The sequence below is a fragment of the Python bivittatus genome, unplaced genomic scaffold (assembly GCF_059951505.1).
Source record: "Python bivittatus isolate LINGU-HERP-01145 unplaced genomic scaffold, Pbiv_v1 ctg000980_np1212, whole genome shotgun sequence".
Lineage (NCBI taxonomy): Eukaryota > Metazoa > Chordata > Lepidosauria > Squamata > Pythonidae > Python > Python bivittatus.
In genome coordinates, this window is record NW_028277125.1 from 22,432,861 (window position 1) to 22,452,538 (window position 19,678).

The 19,678-nt window shown below is 36.9% G+C and overlaps 1 protein-coding gene across 2 annotated transcripts in view; it reads right to left on the reverse strand.

The window, feature by feature from the left end:
• MME (membrane metalloendopeptidase) overlaps positions 1–19,678 on the reverse strand; it is a 55,236-nt gene continuing 35,558 nt past the window's right edge. For both annotated transcript variants that reach the window (XM_015889576.3, XM_015889575.3), the window contains exons 16-23: positions 17,728–17,831; positions 14,950–15,008; positions 11,877–11,996; positions 9,189–9,322; positions 6,898–6,963; positions 4,491–4,586; positions 3,209–3,285; positions 1–1,909 (exon numbers count right to left, since the gene is read on the reverse strand). In XM_015889576.3, the coding sequence (XP_015745062.1) occupies positions 1,810–1,909; positions 3,209–3,285; positions 4,491–4,586; positions 6,898–6,963; positions 9,189–9,322; positions 11,877–11,996; positions 14,950–15,008; positions 17,728–17,831 (756 nt within the window). In that variant the 3' untranslated portion in view covers positions 1–1,809. The remainder of the gene's footprint in view (positions 1,910–3,208; positions 3,286–4,490; positions 4,587–6,897; positions 6,964–9,188; positions 9,323–11,876; positions 11,997–14,949; positions 15,009–17,727; positions 17,832–19,678) is intronic.

Genomic DNA, 19,678 nt, shown 5'->3' on the forward strand with positions numbered 1-19,678 from the left:
TTATAGACAATAAATGTTGCTTAAATTTAATTATCAAAATGCTTCATCAGATGATGTATTTGAAAATTCAAATGCACATAAAATCTTTAGATTCTCAGAGACAGACTCAGTCAAGTCATCAGCTATTCTGGTATTTATTCATTTGTTTTGGAAATCTTGGTGTGCTTCAATATTGGAAGCAATATGTTTCTTGTCAGCTTGCAGGAGGGCACGTCAGCAGATTTTTAAGTATTTTTACTACTATGAGTCCAGATATGTACACACCCACATATGGAACATTATTACTGAAGCAAAGATCCTGCTGATTTAGAAGAATCATGAACATTATTTGTGTTAGGTATATATGTCCTGGTGTTTCATTTTCTTGAAAGTTTATCTCAAAATCTGTCCATATATCAATACATCCTTTTTCTAAAGGACTTTGTATTCAAAATTAACCATTTAAAGAATGTTTGTACCCTGACATTCCAATGGTATGCACCCATTCATGACCAGAATAGTTCAGAATTAAATATAAAAAAGCATTACCTTATATAATTTTATAAACATGTTTTTTCTTTTTTAAAAAAATGACCAAAATTTGAGATAAAACAGGAAAATCTTAGAAAAACATGGAGGAATTTGATTACAACTGCACTAATTACAAGATATGTTAAAAAATTAATAAATTATCTACAGTATTGTTTGGCTTTAGAAAGCAGCAAACAACACATTTGGTCAATAGTTAATCCCTTCCCATAGAGTATCAAGTTGTCTTTGGATTATTCTGAGGAACACAAATTCAAATAGAAAGGAACAGGAATAGCAGAGGTTTTAAGTTGGAGCCCACAGAGGGCCTCCATCTGGAAGAAAGAGGAATCCCATATGCAGTGTGAAATTGAGAAGAGGCAACAAATCCTTTAGTATAAAAATAGGTGACAAGAGGTTGAAAGAAGGCAGCTTCCTTGCCTATTTTTCTTTCATCCAGTGATGGGGCAATGCCTACCACTTATCTCCAACCCAGAACGTAATGGCACACAGAGCAGGTTGTGATAGTCACACATGATCATTATACATCTGATTATACACCCCATGTGTGTTGCAGTTATTCATCCATATCCTCCTGACTTTGCACATCTCTTCTTGGAAGAAGGATATACACTATATGGGGAGCCAAAAGTTGTACAGCTAACTATACTTGGCTCCTACCACTAGTGTCGTAAGAGAGTACCTAGGTTCCAATGGGTTTCAGGGTATATCAACTTAAGGCCCAGGCAGATTCTTCTGGGCCCTAAAGCTCCTAAGGCCATTTGCTGAAAAAACAAGCATGTGATCAAAAATGGGAGAGGTTTTAAATCCCACACTCACTACATTTCACATTCAAGCTTCTGCATTGTTTGGTGTTCCCTTTTTTCATCTGATTACAAAATTCAGAACACATTCATAGGACTCAGATTGTTCAAACTGAGCACACATCCCTGAAAGTAAGTTCCACCGAAACGGGTGGGACTCGCTTTTAAGCAAATGTGCTAATGAACAGACTAAAATGTAAAAGCTGAAAGCTGAATGGAAATCAGCAAGGAACTCTAATGTATTAAAAAAATAAACCCCCCTTGTGTGTGAAGCAGTTTATCATTTTCCTAGTTTAGTCAGAATAATTGCTGAGAGATGCTTTTTGAGCAAGGCTTTTTGTTGTCTTTCCTAAAAAAAATCACTTTATTAGTGCACCTGATATATCCTTATGGTCCCTCTTGTAGCAAAGTCACTTCTTTTGCGCTTAAAATGTTCCAGATGTCTTGTTCCTCTTGGCTTCTGCTATTTGCCACTCTGTTACCAAACACGACACTTTTTCACAGGATCCATGTAATCTTTATCAGTACATTTAAAGGCCTCAGAAAACTCCGGGTTGTTCTGCAGTGTTCCCAGGACCCTTTAGAGCAAGGAAAACATGAACAAAGTTTGGTACTGCTGGATCCACTTCATGGATCAGCATTAAAGAAGAAAAATGTCATGCTGGCTTTCTTCCACTTTCCAAATGCTGGGACTTTGGGTCCATGTTAGCAAATTGATTAACTTTCATTTCTATGATTTCATATATTGTATTTAGCACAATCTAAGACCTGGTGACATCTCTGATGCTTGCCCAGAAAGCATAGATTGGATACCTGACTATAAAATATATCTAAATTAAAAGGAAATTATGCTTCTAGACTAAGACAGGCACTACCGATTGCAACATATTTGGCTGAAAGAAGTGGGCATATGTTACAAGTTATGATAGAATTAGATGTAATCTTTCTCAGCTTGTCATGATGCTGTCAGTAATAGGATAAAGATCTGCCCCAACTAAAATGTAATCTGGAAACATTCCAGATTAAGAAACACATTAAAAAAAAACAGTTGATGACAAATTCAGAATTTTCACGCTGTTTCATGAAACATTTCATTACATAGATATAAGGATGGATAAAAACAAAAGGATTCCCTTTCAAAACTGATGTGAAACAGAGCAAAATTTGTCCAAGACAAAGTGCAGTTGTGAAATTTTGTTGATGGCTCAGGTATGTTAAACTTACTTTCTATTATTAGAACATTTAATTTAATAAAACAGAAAACACTACTTTTTAAATAGTAGGGTGCAGGCTGTTGTTATGGATAGACTTTTCAAACAGCCATTTTGTACTAGCTATGAACATGCTGAACTTATTTAAATGTTAATAGCCCAACTTCCATCAAAACTCTTCCCATTCCCAAATCCTATAGTATCCTCCAACACTTATTTGGACATGGACTTACATGGTGCACATAAAAGCACTCCTTATGCCAGAGATCTCTTTGGGTGTGGTGCTGGTCAAAAAAATCAAGATGGTGGCTGTATAGTTGCTACTGTCACCTTGAATTTTTTGACCCCGCCCCCCATCCCCCCAGGATGTCCTTGCCTGATGTTGTTAGTATGATGGGCCTGGCTGTATTAGAGAGGAGGGAGAACATGGGGGATTATGCCTGCTTGATCAAATGTCCTGGAATGCAAATTGTTCCAGAAACAAGGAGAGGGAGAAGGAAATATTGAATGATGATGAAAAAAAGAAAGAAAAGGAAAAAGAAAAACAGCATGGTGGTGTCTCAAAGTCCTACATATTTAGCATGGCATGAACCTGTGAAGACAAGGAACATACTTTGATTTGTAAATAAATAACACTTTTTAAAAATTTTTCCTTTAAACACCTACCTGAATTTGCCAGGGCTGTGTACATCAGTTTTAATAGAACTGAGAGCATATTCCGGCCTATATGTCCCACACCAAACCTTTGGAAACAAGAAAAGTTTGCAGAAAATATAATTTCACTGCAGCTGCTACTTTAACTTTACTGAGGTCGAAGCTGTGACATGGAATAGAAAATTGAGATAGTGCAGGGAATATTAATAGTTGATCTGCACAAGCAGCTTGTCCCAGTGCCAGTATGAGCCACTGATCATTTCTTGAAGCAGGAATGCATAACAATGTCCTCTGTCTGCCTTCAGACCATTGGGAAGGCAACCCTGCCCATCTGTTCCTGCTACTCATCAGAAATTGAATGTTTCAAGTTGCGACAGCTCAAATGGCATAGTTGGGTTCACCTGCTGTGCTTCATTTCATTGTAAGGAACCCCCTCTATTCTAATTGGCTACTATGCACTCTGGCAGGAATGTTCCCTCCCCTCCAGTCACTGGTCCCTCCCCTCCATGACCATTTTTATTTTTCCAAGTTCACTAGTGGAATGATGAAAACCTAGGCTTTTTATAAAAAAAAAAAAGGTTGACTGATGAAGCAGTGAAAGGATGGACTTGAAATTGATAAGAGTTCTGCCATTTTGCTATTTTATCCCAAGTAACATGAAAATTAAGAAAATGGTGGTCTTTCTCCTTTCTCAATCCCCTTTCCCTTCCCTCTAGGGGAACCCACCAGTTAGGGACTATGGGAAACACAGTACACATAGAAAACAAGGCCATCAGCCTGGCCAAAGTGGAGGAACGGACTGAAATCTGAAAAGGGATATCTTAAGTTGGCTTCATTTTCAGCTGGTTTATGGGCAGGAATCAAGCTGCTCAAGTCTGCCAAGTGGAAAAGGCCTTAGACCAGTGTTGTCCAAACTTGGCCACTTTAAGATGAGTGGGCTCATGCTGGCTGGGGAATTCTGGGAGTTGAAGTCCACTCATCTTAAAATGGCCAAGTTTGGACAACACTGCCTTAGACAACTCCTAAATATAAAGTGTTCTAAAAACAAAGCACAGGGTCACATGCAAGTTGGTTTCCCTGGCTCACCTCCAGAATGCATTCATCCATATAGGAGTGATTAACTTAATCTGACAGGCCACACACCTCTTGGTCTGATGGCCATGAAGGCAGCCGTCTTAGCAATCCTGCCAGTTCATATTAGAAGGAGAAAAGCCAGCCTGCTGTTTCCAACTTAACTGTGAAATTGTAACTCAAGATAATTTGCAAAGCTTTCAATCAAAACCAAGCATAATACCTGTGCAAAATTCAGAAAGAATAGTTGTTTATGGCTGAAGTCAAGCCCGGGAAGCAGTTTCTCTTCCCCGTTCTTCTGTACAAAAGATTCATAGGCCTGGCAAATAAATAGGAAAGGGAAAGAGTTTACTGTTCTGAAACAGGACAACCTTATTACAAGTATCACTGAATTGAATTCCCAGGTAAATATGGATCGGAAGCAAGCCTAAGAGGACTGAGCCATCATAAGAATCAAGGGCATTACATTGATTTAGCCAACACCCATTTAATAAACAGGAAAGGAGCGAGCCAGTCCAGCACAGGGCTGTCATTAAGTTTTGCTTTAAAAATGCCTTATTTCCCTCTCCTCCAAAAACACGTGCAGAGGGAAATGTTCCAGTAGAGTTCAGGAGCCCTTCCTGCCATGCTTTATTGGTATGCTGGCATGCAAATCATCTACTGTAGAGGACAGCATAAGGCGCCATTCATACACCCACCGCCTCAGTAGATCAGTATTAAAGTAATTAACTAACCTTGTCAGTGTTTTTTTTTCCCCTGCTTGCATCACCAGCTAGTTTTGGTATACAAATACACACCAACTTACATACTGGACACTGGTAGGGAAAGTGGCCAGAAGATAATGCCACATGAACCATTTATAACTTCTTTTTACAAATCAGATGGAGATTTCTCTAAATTCCATTTCTATCTATGCTTGTATCGAAATCTTTTTGAAATCTCATTCTCAAAGGTAATGTTCCTCTGAAAGGTCTAGCCTTCCTTATAACTGATTCCAACAGATGAATAAAATGTTAAAACTTTTTTCTCTTTTATCACCTTAATGTCCATAGTAAATACCAGCCCTGCTCTATTAATAGCACTGTGGGACACTGTGATTACTCAGCTTGTTGTTTGAACATTGTTTGTCAGATTAACAGTGAAGGAGGGATGGTAAAATTCCCCTGCAGGCGCACTCTCAGAGAATTTCATTGTGAGTGTTAGAGAGTTTGGTTCTCTCCTTCACACTTTGGGATGCCACATGAAATATAAAATGGATTTCAATCTGTTGTTGGCTCTTAAAATGCCAGTTTCTTCTACTTTGCAATGAAAATTAGGTTTTGGTGGGTTATGGAGCTCTGCTATAATGTTTATGCCCATCAGATTTTTTCAGATCAGTTCACAGCTCCAATATACTGAAATTTTGGTGCAATCTTTATACTTTATTTTGTTTTCCCAATTTGATCCCCCAGTTTATGATGGATCACCATGACAAAGAATACAACTCCATGCTTATTAATTCATCACCTGGTAGAATGTGATGTCCCACAGCTCCTTCCATACAACACAAAGTTAAATGTAAAAGCAAGTTAGTGTTCCTCATGAATGAACTCATATATTTTACTTTTAGTAAAAATTATCCATAGGAATCACTTTGTACTAGTATGGAATATACATTTAATAAGGAAGGAATACATCTCTTAGGTATCTTATTCTGATATAGTTCATCATGATTTACTGATAGGAAAATTCTTTTAAAATGTAAAGTAAAGATAAAAGACTTGTAATCTCTGTATGGATAAAACAGTGTGATCCTTACTGGAATGTACTTTGCCTTGGACATTCAGTTAATTTGACAATATGTTCTGTATTCCTTTAATTAAGATTTTAAAAGAAATATCAGGCAGGAAGTATTTTTTTCCATGACTACCCTTGAGGGAGTTTTACATCACTTAGTATTTCATCAAATGATATCTCAGTGAATTAATTAACTCCCAATAGCATGCCTAATTCATCACAAGATATTCTTCACAACCCCAGATCTACTGATTTCTTCTTATAAGTAGCAACTGTGAATTGCGTGTTTGCTTCTGTAAACAGTCAAGCAGGTTTTAAAATTAAGAAATGTGCACACAATGGAATGCTGAGAAGATGCCTAGTGAAATAATGAAGTAATGTATCTTTGAGGGCACATTAAACACATACAAATTCATGGATCTTAGCAGATTTTCAGAGTAACATCTTTCCTATGCTGACTGTGGATGATGGAACTCTAGTACAACATTTAAGGAGGGCAACTGGTTGAGGAAGCAAGTGAAGAATTCCCATTTAACAGTATATTGTATTCATAACTTGCACAACTATGCAATGAAAATAATGGTGACATGCACCAGAGCTTCTGAAAGATATGGAAATAAAGTGGTGGAAGACAGAAGAGAGGAAAGTTGAAGAAAGAGCAGAATTGGGGGATAAAATTACCAACTATGCATTGAAAAGTGATGTATGTATGTATGTATGGGGAAAAAAACTGTAGGGGTTTAATAAACCAGACCTGTGTCAAAGAAGTACCATTGAAAATCTGTATTTCAATGAATATATTCCAAGAAATAATAATCTGAGCTGTGAAGAAAGAGAAAATAGCCATTTCTCACCCTGTATGCTTGTCTAATGCCACCATTATCAGCAATATTTTCACCAAGAGTATTGATTCCACTGAGCTGCAAGGAAAAAGGAAGAAATGAAAACTTAACCTTCTTTCCTTTCTTTCTTTCTTTCTTTCTTTCTTTCTTTCTTTCTTTCTTTCTTTCTTTCTTTCTTTCTTTCTTTCTTTCTTTCTCTCTCTCTCTCTCTCTCTCTCTCTTTCTCTTTTCCCTTCCCTTCCCTTCCCTTCCCTTCCCTTCCCTTCCCTTCCCTTCCCTTCCCTTCCCTTCCCTTCCCTTCCCTTTTTTCTAATTGACTAACTAAAAATGATCAAGCTCCAGGAAGTAAATTGAATGCTTTCAAGGTCAAAATGGAATAGAAAATGTGAAGTCTATAGGGAAATGTTTCATTATAGGATTCTATGAAAGGAATCCCACAGAAGGAAGGTATGTAACATAATCTATTGCACACATAGTTCAAGTTCCCCATAACATATAGACTGCCCTTCACATATTTCATTTCCTATAAAAATTGGTCTTTTGCTTGCACAAAATAAGCAAACCATATTGCACAGATTTCAAACTGAATGTTGGAAATGGTCATTATTGTTCTTGAAGCCCATCAACATCAATGAAGGAGCTTGAAACTCAGAGTAAAAACTCCATTTAAATGCAAAGATGAGCATATATAGACTGTTAATGGAATGAAAATGATGGAACTTGACATTGCTGCGTTGAAAATACATATCTATTTATTATATTTATATATCCCTGTAATAAAAAACCCAGCTCCTGATAGTATGTAAGCATAATCTATCAATGAATCAATCAATCTTTTCTACGGTAGAGAGTGCAATGTAAGTGCATAGTATATTTAGATAAACTGAAATTCTAGTTAACTGAAATGAATAACCTTATTTTACTGAACAACTGACATTTTGATCCTCTTTGGATATAATGCTAATCTGGAAGGTGAGCACCTTTAGTAATAGAAAGCGAGGGGGGGGGGTGCGCAAAGGTAAGCCTATGATAGAAAGCAGATAAGGATTTCTTGTATATGAAGGTAGGGCTGGGATTTGATTCTTACTTCCTGGACTTTTTTTGTGTGTTAATGGGGAGATATGGGGGGAAATCTTTGTTTCTAAAAATTAGAATTATTTTTATTTTATTTTATAATTATTTTATTAGGTATTAACCTAATTTTGGGCTTGCTCTCCATGTTTTGTGGGCTTCCTGCTTCAAAATAGTAGAAATGGTTTCTCTGATTTTTATCCATAATTGCAAAAGAAAAGGGGATGAAGGAGTCAGAGGTTGCACACAACCTTGGAGCTGCATGTTGTCCACCCAGCAGCAAATTTGCTTCCATGTGCTCTTCTTTTCTACTTTCTCCAGCATTACTATGAGGAGAAGCTTGAACAATTTATATTTAAATAATCACAGGATCTTTTATAGCTGAATTTGGTGGTAAATTTTTCAAATTTGTAACCCTCATTTGCACTGTGCTTTAAAACTCTCAGAGGCAGCATAGAATTAAATTAAAATACATGCATATTTTTGTATTTATGCATTTTTAAATTACAGTTGCAATATATAATAAAACCCCTAAAACACATCCCATATACATTTAATACATAAAAACACATATTTTAAATCTTAATTGCTTTAAAAATCCATGAACACTGGACAATAATGCTATCTGGACAGAAATGTGCAGTTATGCCAGTTAACCAAAGACCAGAGTTAAGTTATGGTTTGTTTAAACAAGTAAGGATCAAAGCAGTTTAAAAATGAAGCAGGACTCTCATAGTTCAGATAAATCTTTTGTTCATTTAAAAGCAAGGGTGGAAGCTTCCAATCTTCTCCTTTCAGGAGAGTGAGTTGATAAGAAGGGAAGAACATGACTCTGAGGCTCACTGCTACTCCTGATGCTCAATTGCGGGTTGTGAGCACATGTGTGTTTGTGCATGTCTGTGCATGGTTCAGATTTGTATGCATATGTTCCAGCCTGCATCAGTTTAGTACTATGTCCAAACTGGGGTCTATTTTAATATGCTATCTTTGAGTCCTAGCAGAAGAACCTTGAGAGATGAGAACCATCCAAATGTTGAGCTTATCCCGAAGGAAACTAATTTGAGAACAAATCTAAAATGTGGCACACATGTGCATACATGTTTAGATTTACTGGGCAGATATCCAGTCTTCCAACAACTTTTCCCCTAAATATACACGCTTTGTTGCATGATGAAATAAAAGGGCATGCCCAAAATATACATAGTAAGTTTTGTATGGAAAAAGACACATACGTTTTGTCCGCCAGCTAGATCCCATGTGAAATTTCCATACTGATATACCATGCACTGAGACTGACTTTTAAAATTTTTTGCAGATTCTTGAGTCCACCAATCTACAAGGTCCCCATCTGCATTAAAATTTCTACCTGAAATAACATATATACAAATGAATTATGCATAGATAACAATCAAGAAGGCATAGATAATACAACTGCATTATAGCACAGCATATTCATCTGGCTTAATATTCCAAGACTATAGGGTTTCTTTTGGAAAACTTTTCCTAAGAGTTCAAGGTAGGACCAGGTTACCTGAGGTACCCTCTCTTCCCCATTACATTGGCCTATCCCACCCGGTCAGGCAGAGAAGGTATGTTACAGGCCCCATCTATGAAAGAATGTCAACTGGTGGGGTCTGGGAGGAGAGCTTTCTCCCTATGGAACCCAGAGGTGAGGCGAGCCCCCACTCTCCTGTCCTTCCAGAAAGGGGTGAAGACCTGGTTTGCCAACTTGCGTGGGGTGTGAGGAAGGGTAACCAACCCTGGGGTGGCTGGCATCCTGAAGACACTCTCGTAGGTTAATAACCTTTATTTACCATCAGAGTCTTGGAAGATGTTATTTATTTATGAGCATCATTTTATTGTATTTTAATCAGTATTTATTCTTATTTTATTGTAAACCACCTAGAGTTGCTCTTTGAGTGAGATGGGCAGCGACTAAATTTGAAATATAAATAAATAAATAAATAAATAAATAAATAAATCCTAATATATGCAAAGTATGAACACTATATGAGCTGTGCCTTGAGCAATGTCCTTTTCTATATTAAAAAAGCAACTCTTTTAGCTGCCCTGGAGCTTACACTGCTATACCCACATTCAAGCTAATCTTCCATCAGTAAATATGTAGTGAATTCACAGCTTGGAAAAGGAGGAAAATAACACAGAAAAGGTATTGGGAAAGAGGAATCTATTCGTAACTACAATGACACCAAAATGAGAAAACCTATGTTGTAATAAGATGACATAAGCTCCATTCTTTTGCATTTGTGTTGTGAAGTGGCATGCAAGTACATAAGGAACAGAGGTCGCAGTGCAACATCACATATTTTGCCCACCATGGATGCATATGGGTATGTTCTGAACTATCCAGATCACACCTTGTTCTCAGACACATTGTTTCTATGCCACATTGTCAAAGAATCCAGCCAGCATGCCTTTCAGCTGTGTAGCATATACCTGGGTATCTAGTGGTGGTTATCTAATTCTACCTTAAGTAGAATGAAACTTTCATCCTCTCCAAGGACTGCTTAGTCCATGGATCTCAGGCATAGAATATTTATCCTTCCATTGGCTTAACCTTATTCCAACTAGCTTGCTGGCTTCAGAAAAAAGAGTACCTGGATTACTTACTCCACTAAGCTTTCTGTTTGCACATCTAATGACTGGCAGAAATTGCAATCTGCAGGTTTCCCACTTCTTTATAAAAAAGTACCATGACAGGCTAGGACTAAAGTATGTTTAAAAAAACAACAACACTAGATATCTGAAATAGATGTAAGGAATGGGAGGAGTATCTATATTATCTCTATCTCTGTCTAGATGTAGATACAGGTAGTCCTCGCTTACGAACCACTTGTTAAATGTCCATTCAAAGTTACGATGGCACTGAAATAGAAGACTTACAACTGGTCCTTGAAGTTGCAACCATCCCAGTGTCCCCACAGTCACATGATTGCAATTCGGGTGGTTGGCAGTTATGACAGTTGCAGCATCCCGCAGTCATGGGGTCCCTATTTGCAACCTTCATAGCTTGCTTCCAACAAGCAAAGTCAGTGGGGAAGCCAGCTTGAAGTTGCAAGTCATGGTCATGTGATATCACACTTAATGGCTCATGGTGATTTGCTTAACAACTGCAACAGAACTGATGTTGTAAGTCGGCACAATCACATGACATTTCACTTAACGATCGCACTGCTTAGTGATGGATTGTGGTTGGTAAGTGAGGCCAGTCCCAGTTGTGGTTGGTAAGTGAGGACTACTAGTATAGATGTATATCTAGATGTACAGCTATATAAAAATATATGAATGACAGAACTAAAGTTTCAATAAGTTGTTTTATTACAAAATTCTAACTGCAACTGAGGTCCTTGATGTGATGCTTTGTATGTTAATTGATTGGCATTTTAATATAATAGAAGCATTCCCAAGAAGCCTGGGCTGGGTGATTTGTGTCTTTGTTGTTGTTCTGACAGGACAATAGGCAAAAGGGATATATACATAAATAGGTACTTACAATAATATGCAAAGTTATCCCTGTAATGTTACATTAGTGTGGCATAGTGGTTAAGGTGTTGGACCAGACATAGGGAACTCAGGTTCTAGTCTACACTCATCCAATGAAACTCACTGGGTGGTTTGGGGCCACTTACTGTTTCTCAGCCCAATTTACCATACAGGTTTGTTGTGGGGATAAAATGTAGGAAGGTACTCAGGTAAGATGTGCTGGAATTTGAGGGGAAAAGAAGGATATAAATCCAATCAATCAATCGATCGATCAATCCTCAATTGGTGAAGAATTTCTTAGTTCTTTTTTTCCCTTGAAAAAATGTTATTACTGATAAATAGAACAGGATTCTCTCTTTTCATGTGCAATTCTTAACATACAACATTCATGAAATAGTTTTTTTTTTAAGTCTTACCATTGTCATCAAAGCCATGGGTGATTTCATGACCAATGACCATGCCAATTCCACCATAATTCAGTGACTTAGGCTGGGATGCACTAAAGAAAGGTGGCTGCAAAATACCTGCAGGAAAAACTATATAGAAATATGAGACCAAGGATTCCAATGTTAATATCTTGTACATATGCAGAACTTAAAACCAGAATAAATGCAAGCAAAGAAATCCTTGGAGATCACCCCATCCAACCACTTAATTCAGTTATTGTTCTTTTTGCATTGCATTTGCATCCTTCTGAGAGTCATTTTTGATTGTAGCAAGATATAAATGCATAATGGCTTGCTCCTGGTCCTGTCAATCAAGCTATGTCACCTAGCAGGACCCAGGATGTAAAGATGGCATAAGGAAAACTAGTAACAAAGAAAGGACATTGCTACTCAATTTCTATTTTGCCTCAGTTTTGTCTAAGGACAGGATAAATGGTCCATTGAACAATGTGAATAACTGGTTGAAGAAGATGGATTATATCTCATCTTAATAGATACACAGTGGTTTTGAATGAGTTCATATATGTAATGGCAGGTGGAATTTATACTAGAATACTGAAATAATGTGCCACTGATCTAACTGAACCTTTAACTTTTCTTTGAGGAAACCTGGAAAATGGGTGAAGTACTAAAGACTGGAGAAGGTTAAATATTGTCCGTCTTCAAAGAGGGGGAAAGTAAGATCCAGAGAATGCAGACTGTAAGCATGACAGTGATACCTGGGAAGATTCTAGAGCATATTATAAAGCAATCAATATATAAGATCTCTGAAAACAAGATAGTGATTAATAGAAGTTAAAAACAAGACTTGTCAAACTAATCTACAGTGATATTTTGATTTAACTGCCTCTAATTCAGTGGATTTCAGATGAAATGGACCACATTTCAGACAGGACAAACTGCTCCAAATAATAGACAAGCCCATTGCATCTGATGTAGAGCAGGTAAAGCAGTTAAATTTACAGTAATTGTACATCATTTATGATGAGTTATGTCACTTATGTAATGATGCCATAATACAGATTATGCCATTTGGGTCAATTTACATCCCTTATTCAATTATATCATTAAGCAAATCACTATAAATGATGTAATATGCAATTTAATGGATATCTGAGGGTAACAGACACTTTATCCTCCCAACTGAACCATTAAGTTAAGATTTGACTTATAATTTCATTATTTAAGTAGGCAGATTATGCTAAATTTACTTTTTAAGCAGGTAGATTGTGAGAATGCTGTGAATATAATATATCTTGACTTCAGGAAAGCATTTGACAAAGCATTTCTCATGATATTTTAATTAGCAAGCTAATTAAGTATGAAATGGATGGCAAAACACCATATCAGACAATGCTCATTATTGATTACTTATCAAACTTGAATGAGGAGTTAAGTGGCATGCCATAGAATTCAATCTTCAACATTTTTATTAAAGACTTAGAAGAAGTGGAGGAAATGCTTATGAATGTGGAAGATGATACAAAACTGGGAATGAGACTAATACTCCAGAAAGCAGAAACAAAATTCAAAATGATCTTAAATGAAAATGAATTTCATTTTTAAAATATAAATCTGACTTCTGATTTAACTGGGACTTCAGGTATGACTGCAAACTTTAAATGATGCTGTAACTTATATGCCACATTTAGGGCTCTGATACATAAAAGGTGTGTAAGAAGAACCTATGTTTTCAATTCCATGGGAAGCTGCTTTTAAAGTCTCCCATCTTTCTCCAGTTTTAAGAAGCATTTTTCAATGTGACTTTGAAAATACACTGCTGTGATTGAAGTGAATCAGGACATTTGAGTATTGCCTCTGTCATGAATTTACTATGGCAAAATCTAATTTCATTCAAGTAAGAGTCCATTTATGGAATTTTCTCATCTTCTGTTTTTCTCTGCAGCTTCCTTCAAAGCAGATTATAAAAGCACATTTGGGTGAAAGGGAGAATTGTCACTCCCTTTCACTTAGTGCCACTGATGGAAATTGTTCTTTTCAATTGACTGATTAATACTAAATTTCAATTATTCAGTTTCTTGATGGTCACAGTGGTGAGGTAATTTTAGATAAACCCACCCATCCCTGGTTATTTGTTTCTTCTTTAGGAACTGTTCATCAGCTTATAAAAAGGTGTTTTACAATTTTCCAGTGCATCTTTGAACATTGAAGTAGTAACATTATCAATGCTGTGATTATATGACAGCACTATCTCTTCTAAATTTGTTTCGCTAAAATAGGGGTTGAAACATCCCCAGAACATTCACAGATTCAGTTGCTGAAATTCAGTAGCAATATTACTAGTTTTCAACATTTTTTTTTAATCACAAAGAAGTTGGAAATGGGTGGATTCACAATCTGCATATTTTTAAAATCCCAACTCTCCTGCATAAAACAACTCCCAAATTTTCAGCCCCATATCCATCTGGGAAGGTTATTTTTCTATAATAATTTTAAAAAGTGCTGCATTTAGGCCAGCAAGGTTTACCTCCCTCTGAGGTGAGAAATGAAATCAATGCTCTTGGGAAGGACTTTCCCTTCCAGTTGTTTTGTGCTCTGCTGAATCTATCAGCTTGATATTTCACAATTTCCAAAGGAAAACAGAATTAAATAGACATTTCCTCTCCAACCCAGCATATACCCAAAGTAAATCACAAGAGACAGAAAGACTATATAGTAAAACCACCTCAGATAAGAATTGCATTCTACACAGCAAGGTCTTGAGCTTCTAGTCAAAAGCATGAGAGGCCCAAGAAGCATGTAATAGTATCTGGGCTTCAGTATAGAAAGATGAGTAGACAGAAAGGAGAGGAAGATGAATTCAAAATTCTGACCCAATCAAGGTACATATGAATGCTGGGATTTGACAGGAGGCTAGAAATAACTTTCTTTTTCACTGGTGATTAGACCAGCTTCCTCCAATCTAATGTCCTCCTCATGCGTTAGACTACAACTCCTCAACAGCTTGGTTGGGTGGGATTATAGATAGCCCATCTGGAGGGCAGCAAGTAGGGAGGGCTAGATTAAGCAATGTTCAACTTACCAATTTGATTCCTGCTAGCTGAATAGAAGGCATTGACAACAGCAGCTCCACTTATCCATCTACAGAAAATTTAAGGGATGCATGAAAATGTTAAAGTTGACATCCATGGAAGGAGGGAACACAATAGATTTTAATTCCTCTAAATCTGGATAACATTAAAAAAAAAAACATGTACAGGGCATACTGCTGGTGATTTAAAGAAGAACCATAACAAGGGTGAAGCTTTGCACAGCATTTTATTTGCTAGTGAGCTTCTCTATTAGCTTGGCTGGGATGATGGATTGGATCATGGCTGCAGCTTTGCTGTTCAATCTTTTCATACTCATAAATGACTCTCACTGAGATGAAATAAGCCACAATCTAATGTTTATGATGTAAGCCTACAATGAACCTTGAGCTCTTCTGTTTTCCCTTGGGTACTCTTCTGTATATGTAGTGACCATATAAATCTGTTAGTTTTCCTTGTATTATATTTGCCAATAATGGAAGAGAAGAACTAGACTCTACAGATGGAATTCTGACCTGAAATGTCTGTAATATGTTTCACAAATATATTGGAACTGAATCAACAGTCCTTACAATTCTTCAGTACAAGAAATAAAATAACTAAATGTATCCATATTTAGGGAACTATATCAAACTCATGTTGACAGGCCTTCTCTACTTTGAAGAACAAGCAATGTTCTGCCTTGTTAAGTGCTGAGTAAATGATGCCTCATTAAGATAAACCAAAATACGACAGCAATTTAACGATTATTTCAACATAATTACACTATTTATTTATCCATAACAAACATTTCTTTATTGGCTTACTTTGAATTACTCAAGTCCATGGATAAGCATTTTTTGGATTACTCTATCCTGGCTTATTCCCCACGGATTGCATGGAAACTAATGCACATGAATCTCCATCTTTTCCTAATCAAGATAAAAAGCTTGTTTTTTCACAGTAGAAGCTGTTTGACTATCTTGGTAGTTTGTCATTGTGCAATTGGTTCTCATACATTAATTCTGTATGACATTCTTCATGTAAGAAGTCTTAAAGTTCACATTTCTTCCTCATAACGACTTATTCCATGATGCTATTACCCCCTATGCATATCAGTACTATTCATATTTATTTCTCATTGTTTCCATTGTTGTGCCATGAATACAAGAGCTGTTTGGTGAATTTATGCACCTTGACCAGAAATACTTTTCTGTGAATCACTAATATTGTTCAGACTCACATCACGCCATTTGTCAAAAGCTGATTTTGCCTGGCTATTGTTATAATATTATAACAAAAAATAAAACGATTTGCATGAAGAAGTTTACTGATAATAATAATACGGGGTGCTCTGAAGATCACTCCACCCATTATTATCTAAAAAAAGAATACACTGTCCTAGTGAATCTCTGAGGGCTGCTGCAAATGTATCTTCATCACAGTTAAAGGAATGGAATGTGCATTCAATGAGCCAGCAATGCTACATGGATCATAGTTTTATTATAGTTGCAGTCCCTGGGCAGCCTTCCACATGATAGCAGGGAATTCTGGAAGTTTTAGTCCAAATACATCTGGAGGCTGAGGTAAAATATCTGAGAGTGGTCCCTGTACATTCACTTACATGTGCATAGGAACTAAAATAGAGTTATCATTGAGATCAAGTGCTACTCCATGAAGCAAACACTCCTGCTTATATTAATTCCATCAAGCAGAATGGAAGTAGGCACAGTCCAACTCATCCAGGATTTTGCCTCAATTGGCTTGAGTCTGCCTTGCCCTACTTGGTCTGCTATCTCCATTCCCTTTCCCAAAGTGCCTCACTGTATAGGAAAAGGCAGTGGATCATCAGCATATGAAGGCGCTGAGCTGGAAATGACCCAGTTGATTACAGACCCTATCATCATTACTGGTGGGGAAAGACTATCAGAGCATCCCAACCAACCAGAAATCTTCTGAGCTTCTGCTGTTTAAGGAACCTTGCTCCATTCACTACTCATTCTCTCTTCTGCAAGATGAGACATTTTTTTTTCCTCTTGGGGAAAGAAGGGATAATAAAGGAAGGTTGGGTTGAAGGTCCTTGGAAAAGCTTGTGGAAAGTTATAGAGTCTTCAGTCTTAATGTTGGAAGGTTCTTCAGTCTTTGGGAGGCACATCATTCAGAGTTCTTGGTCAAATAGAAATTGCTCACATCACACAACTATACCATGAAGCTTTTTATAATAGGTGATGATGGGATTTCTCAGCATGTGTATTTATCCTATCACTGTTGCACATCTGTCAGGTAATAGAACTAACAGTTAAGGCAGATGTGACCTGTAGGGAAAGATTATGGGAAAGTGACCCCAGAACTATGTGTACCTGAACTCAGGGAGATTCTCCTGGTGCTACAGCTGGAGTTTTAGAACATTCCTTTACAACATGGAAAGGTAAGATTTTTAGCTCAAGGGCCACAATCAAGAGTGGATCATGGGTTAGGGACTGCACAAGTACACATTCATATGTGTACAGAAACATTTTCTCAAAAACACACTGAGGAAATTGGCAGCAGTGTGCCAATTGCACACTGCAATTGCAGCAATAAGTATACTGAAGAAGGAAAGCAAAGTAGAGAGGGATATTGTAATTATGGGAAGCCATCCAGCCCAGGGGCAACAGGTTGCCTACTTTTGCTTTTAGCATATGGAATGATCACTACATCATGAAGTTGGTACAGTCTTTTTGATTACAAAGAGATGCTACTTACAAATACCCAACTATCCATATTTAAGTTCAAACCATATAAATACGTACTCTTCTTTGTTCACTTTTTCTCTAAGTTTCTTTAGCCCTTCCTTCTGGCCAAATTTTAAGTTCTTAATCATATTCTCAAAATATTCTTCTTCACTGTAGTTCAACTTAAATAGAGAGAAATAGAGAGAATGAGCAATAGCATTTGTTATACATACAGAAAGACACATATACACGCAGAAACTCCGTTCATGCAAAATATTAGGCTAAAATGTGGTTGGCTAGTTTTTGGCTAGATGTGCTGTGTAAACCTAGCCACTGTGGCTAGTTTACAGTTCAGTGTGTTGTGCAAAGGCAATTTAATTCATTTAATAAATGTTGACTCAATTAACCATGGGTTAATATTTTGTGTAATCACAATCAAAGAGAAAGAGAGAGGTGCATATTGGACTTATGTTTACAGTTCAAGTATAAGCATGTGCAAGATACCCTGCACACTCCTAAAGGATTCTCATTTTCTCTATCTATCTTATCCCACAGGGTAGCATTTATATTATATATGGTACCTGTAACCAGTATGGATTGTTCTGTACAGAGTTCCAACTGATCAGGTATACCCTTCTTTCAGGATATTCCATTCTATTCTCCTCCTTCACTCCATAGCAGACTATCAGCATTTTATGGATACTGTGCTTATTGGATTCTTCTTAGAGATCCTTTGATTTACTTCTTTCTGCTTCCCTTTAGATTTATTTTTCCCTCAGCATTTTCTCCCTTTTTCTCTGCACCCAACCAGGTGGCAGCCTCTAGCCAACCTTGGATGATCTCAAAAACCTAAGCAGCATTGGACTGAAAGAATACTTGTAAGGGAGATTTCCAGGAAGTTCCAAGATTGGGAAGTTGGTAAAACATCCCAGAAAAAGGCACTGGAAAATCACTTTGATATTGTTGCCAAATAAATTGCATGGAATGTCCATGAAGTCAACAAGAACTGAACTCAATTTAAAGAAAACTTTATCTCTACCAAACCATAGAGTTATCCTGACTATGCCTATACTTTTCTCTTGTTTCTCCCTCTTGAAATAAAACAAAGTAGAGCTAGCAAGAAAACATGGGTGAACAACAAACGGTTTCATGATCCCATTCTGGCACAGCTCAGTAACACAAGACTTTTGAGCACAATATCTGCACAATTAACCCCTTGCTCACTTAGCCGTAAACCCCAGTCTACCAAATGTTATACTGTAGATGTCCTACATACAAGGCATAATGCTGGAATAGTAATGACAGAAGATTACATTAATGAAGGTATAAACTAAGAGTTGATTTTGATGTTATAGATGATAGATAGATGATAGAAACAGGGTCCCTAAAATATAAGTCTAATTAGCTGCTGTACTAATACATGTGATCTAGCAGCTGGTGGAGCCAGGATAGACATAGGATTCCCTTTAGAATATTGTAGTGAAAATTGTGATCTGTATATATTGTGTTGCTACCCAGTCCTTATCCTGATGTATTTTACTGTACATCTGGAGAATGGTTTTTTATTGCTTTATTTGATTACACTTCTAATAGTAACAACAGCAATAGTTGTGTGTATCCTTCAAATCTTTTAAGTCTGTTTTAATATTCCCTAAGTTCTGCAAAGCACATTTTTTTGATACTTTACCCTCCTAGTTTTAGTCATTATTTAGTATATAAATACAACCCATTCCAATGAGATCTTGTGGCTTGATTATCATTGATTTAAGTCTATGAAAGTATTTCCTAGCTAAGTGCCATAATCAACATTTTAGAATAATCAGTAAGATTGTTGTGAACTGACCATGCTAGATTTTAGGGACTGTCCATAACAATTTGCAATTAAGCCACCCTTGTGGATGGAAAATATTATAAGCCAGAGATTCCTCCAGGGGCTTCTTTCTAACCCTGTCTCCTGTAAGCTTTTATTGAGTAATGTTGTTGGTATTCCAATATGGATATTAATACTTGTTTGTATATCTTCTTTTTA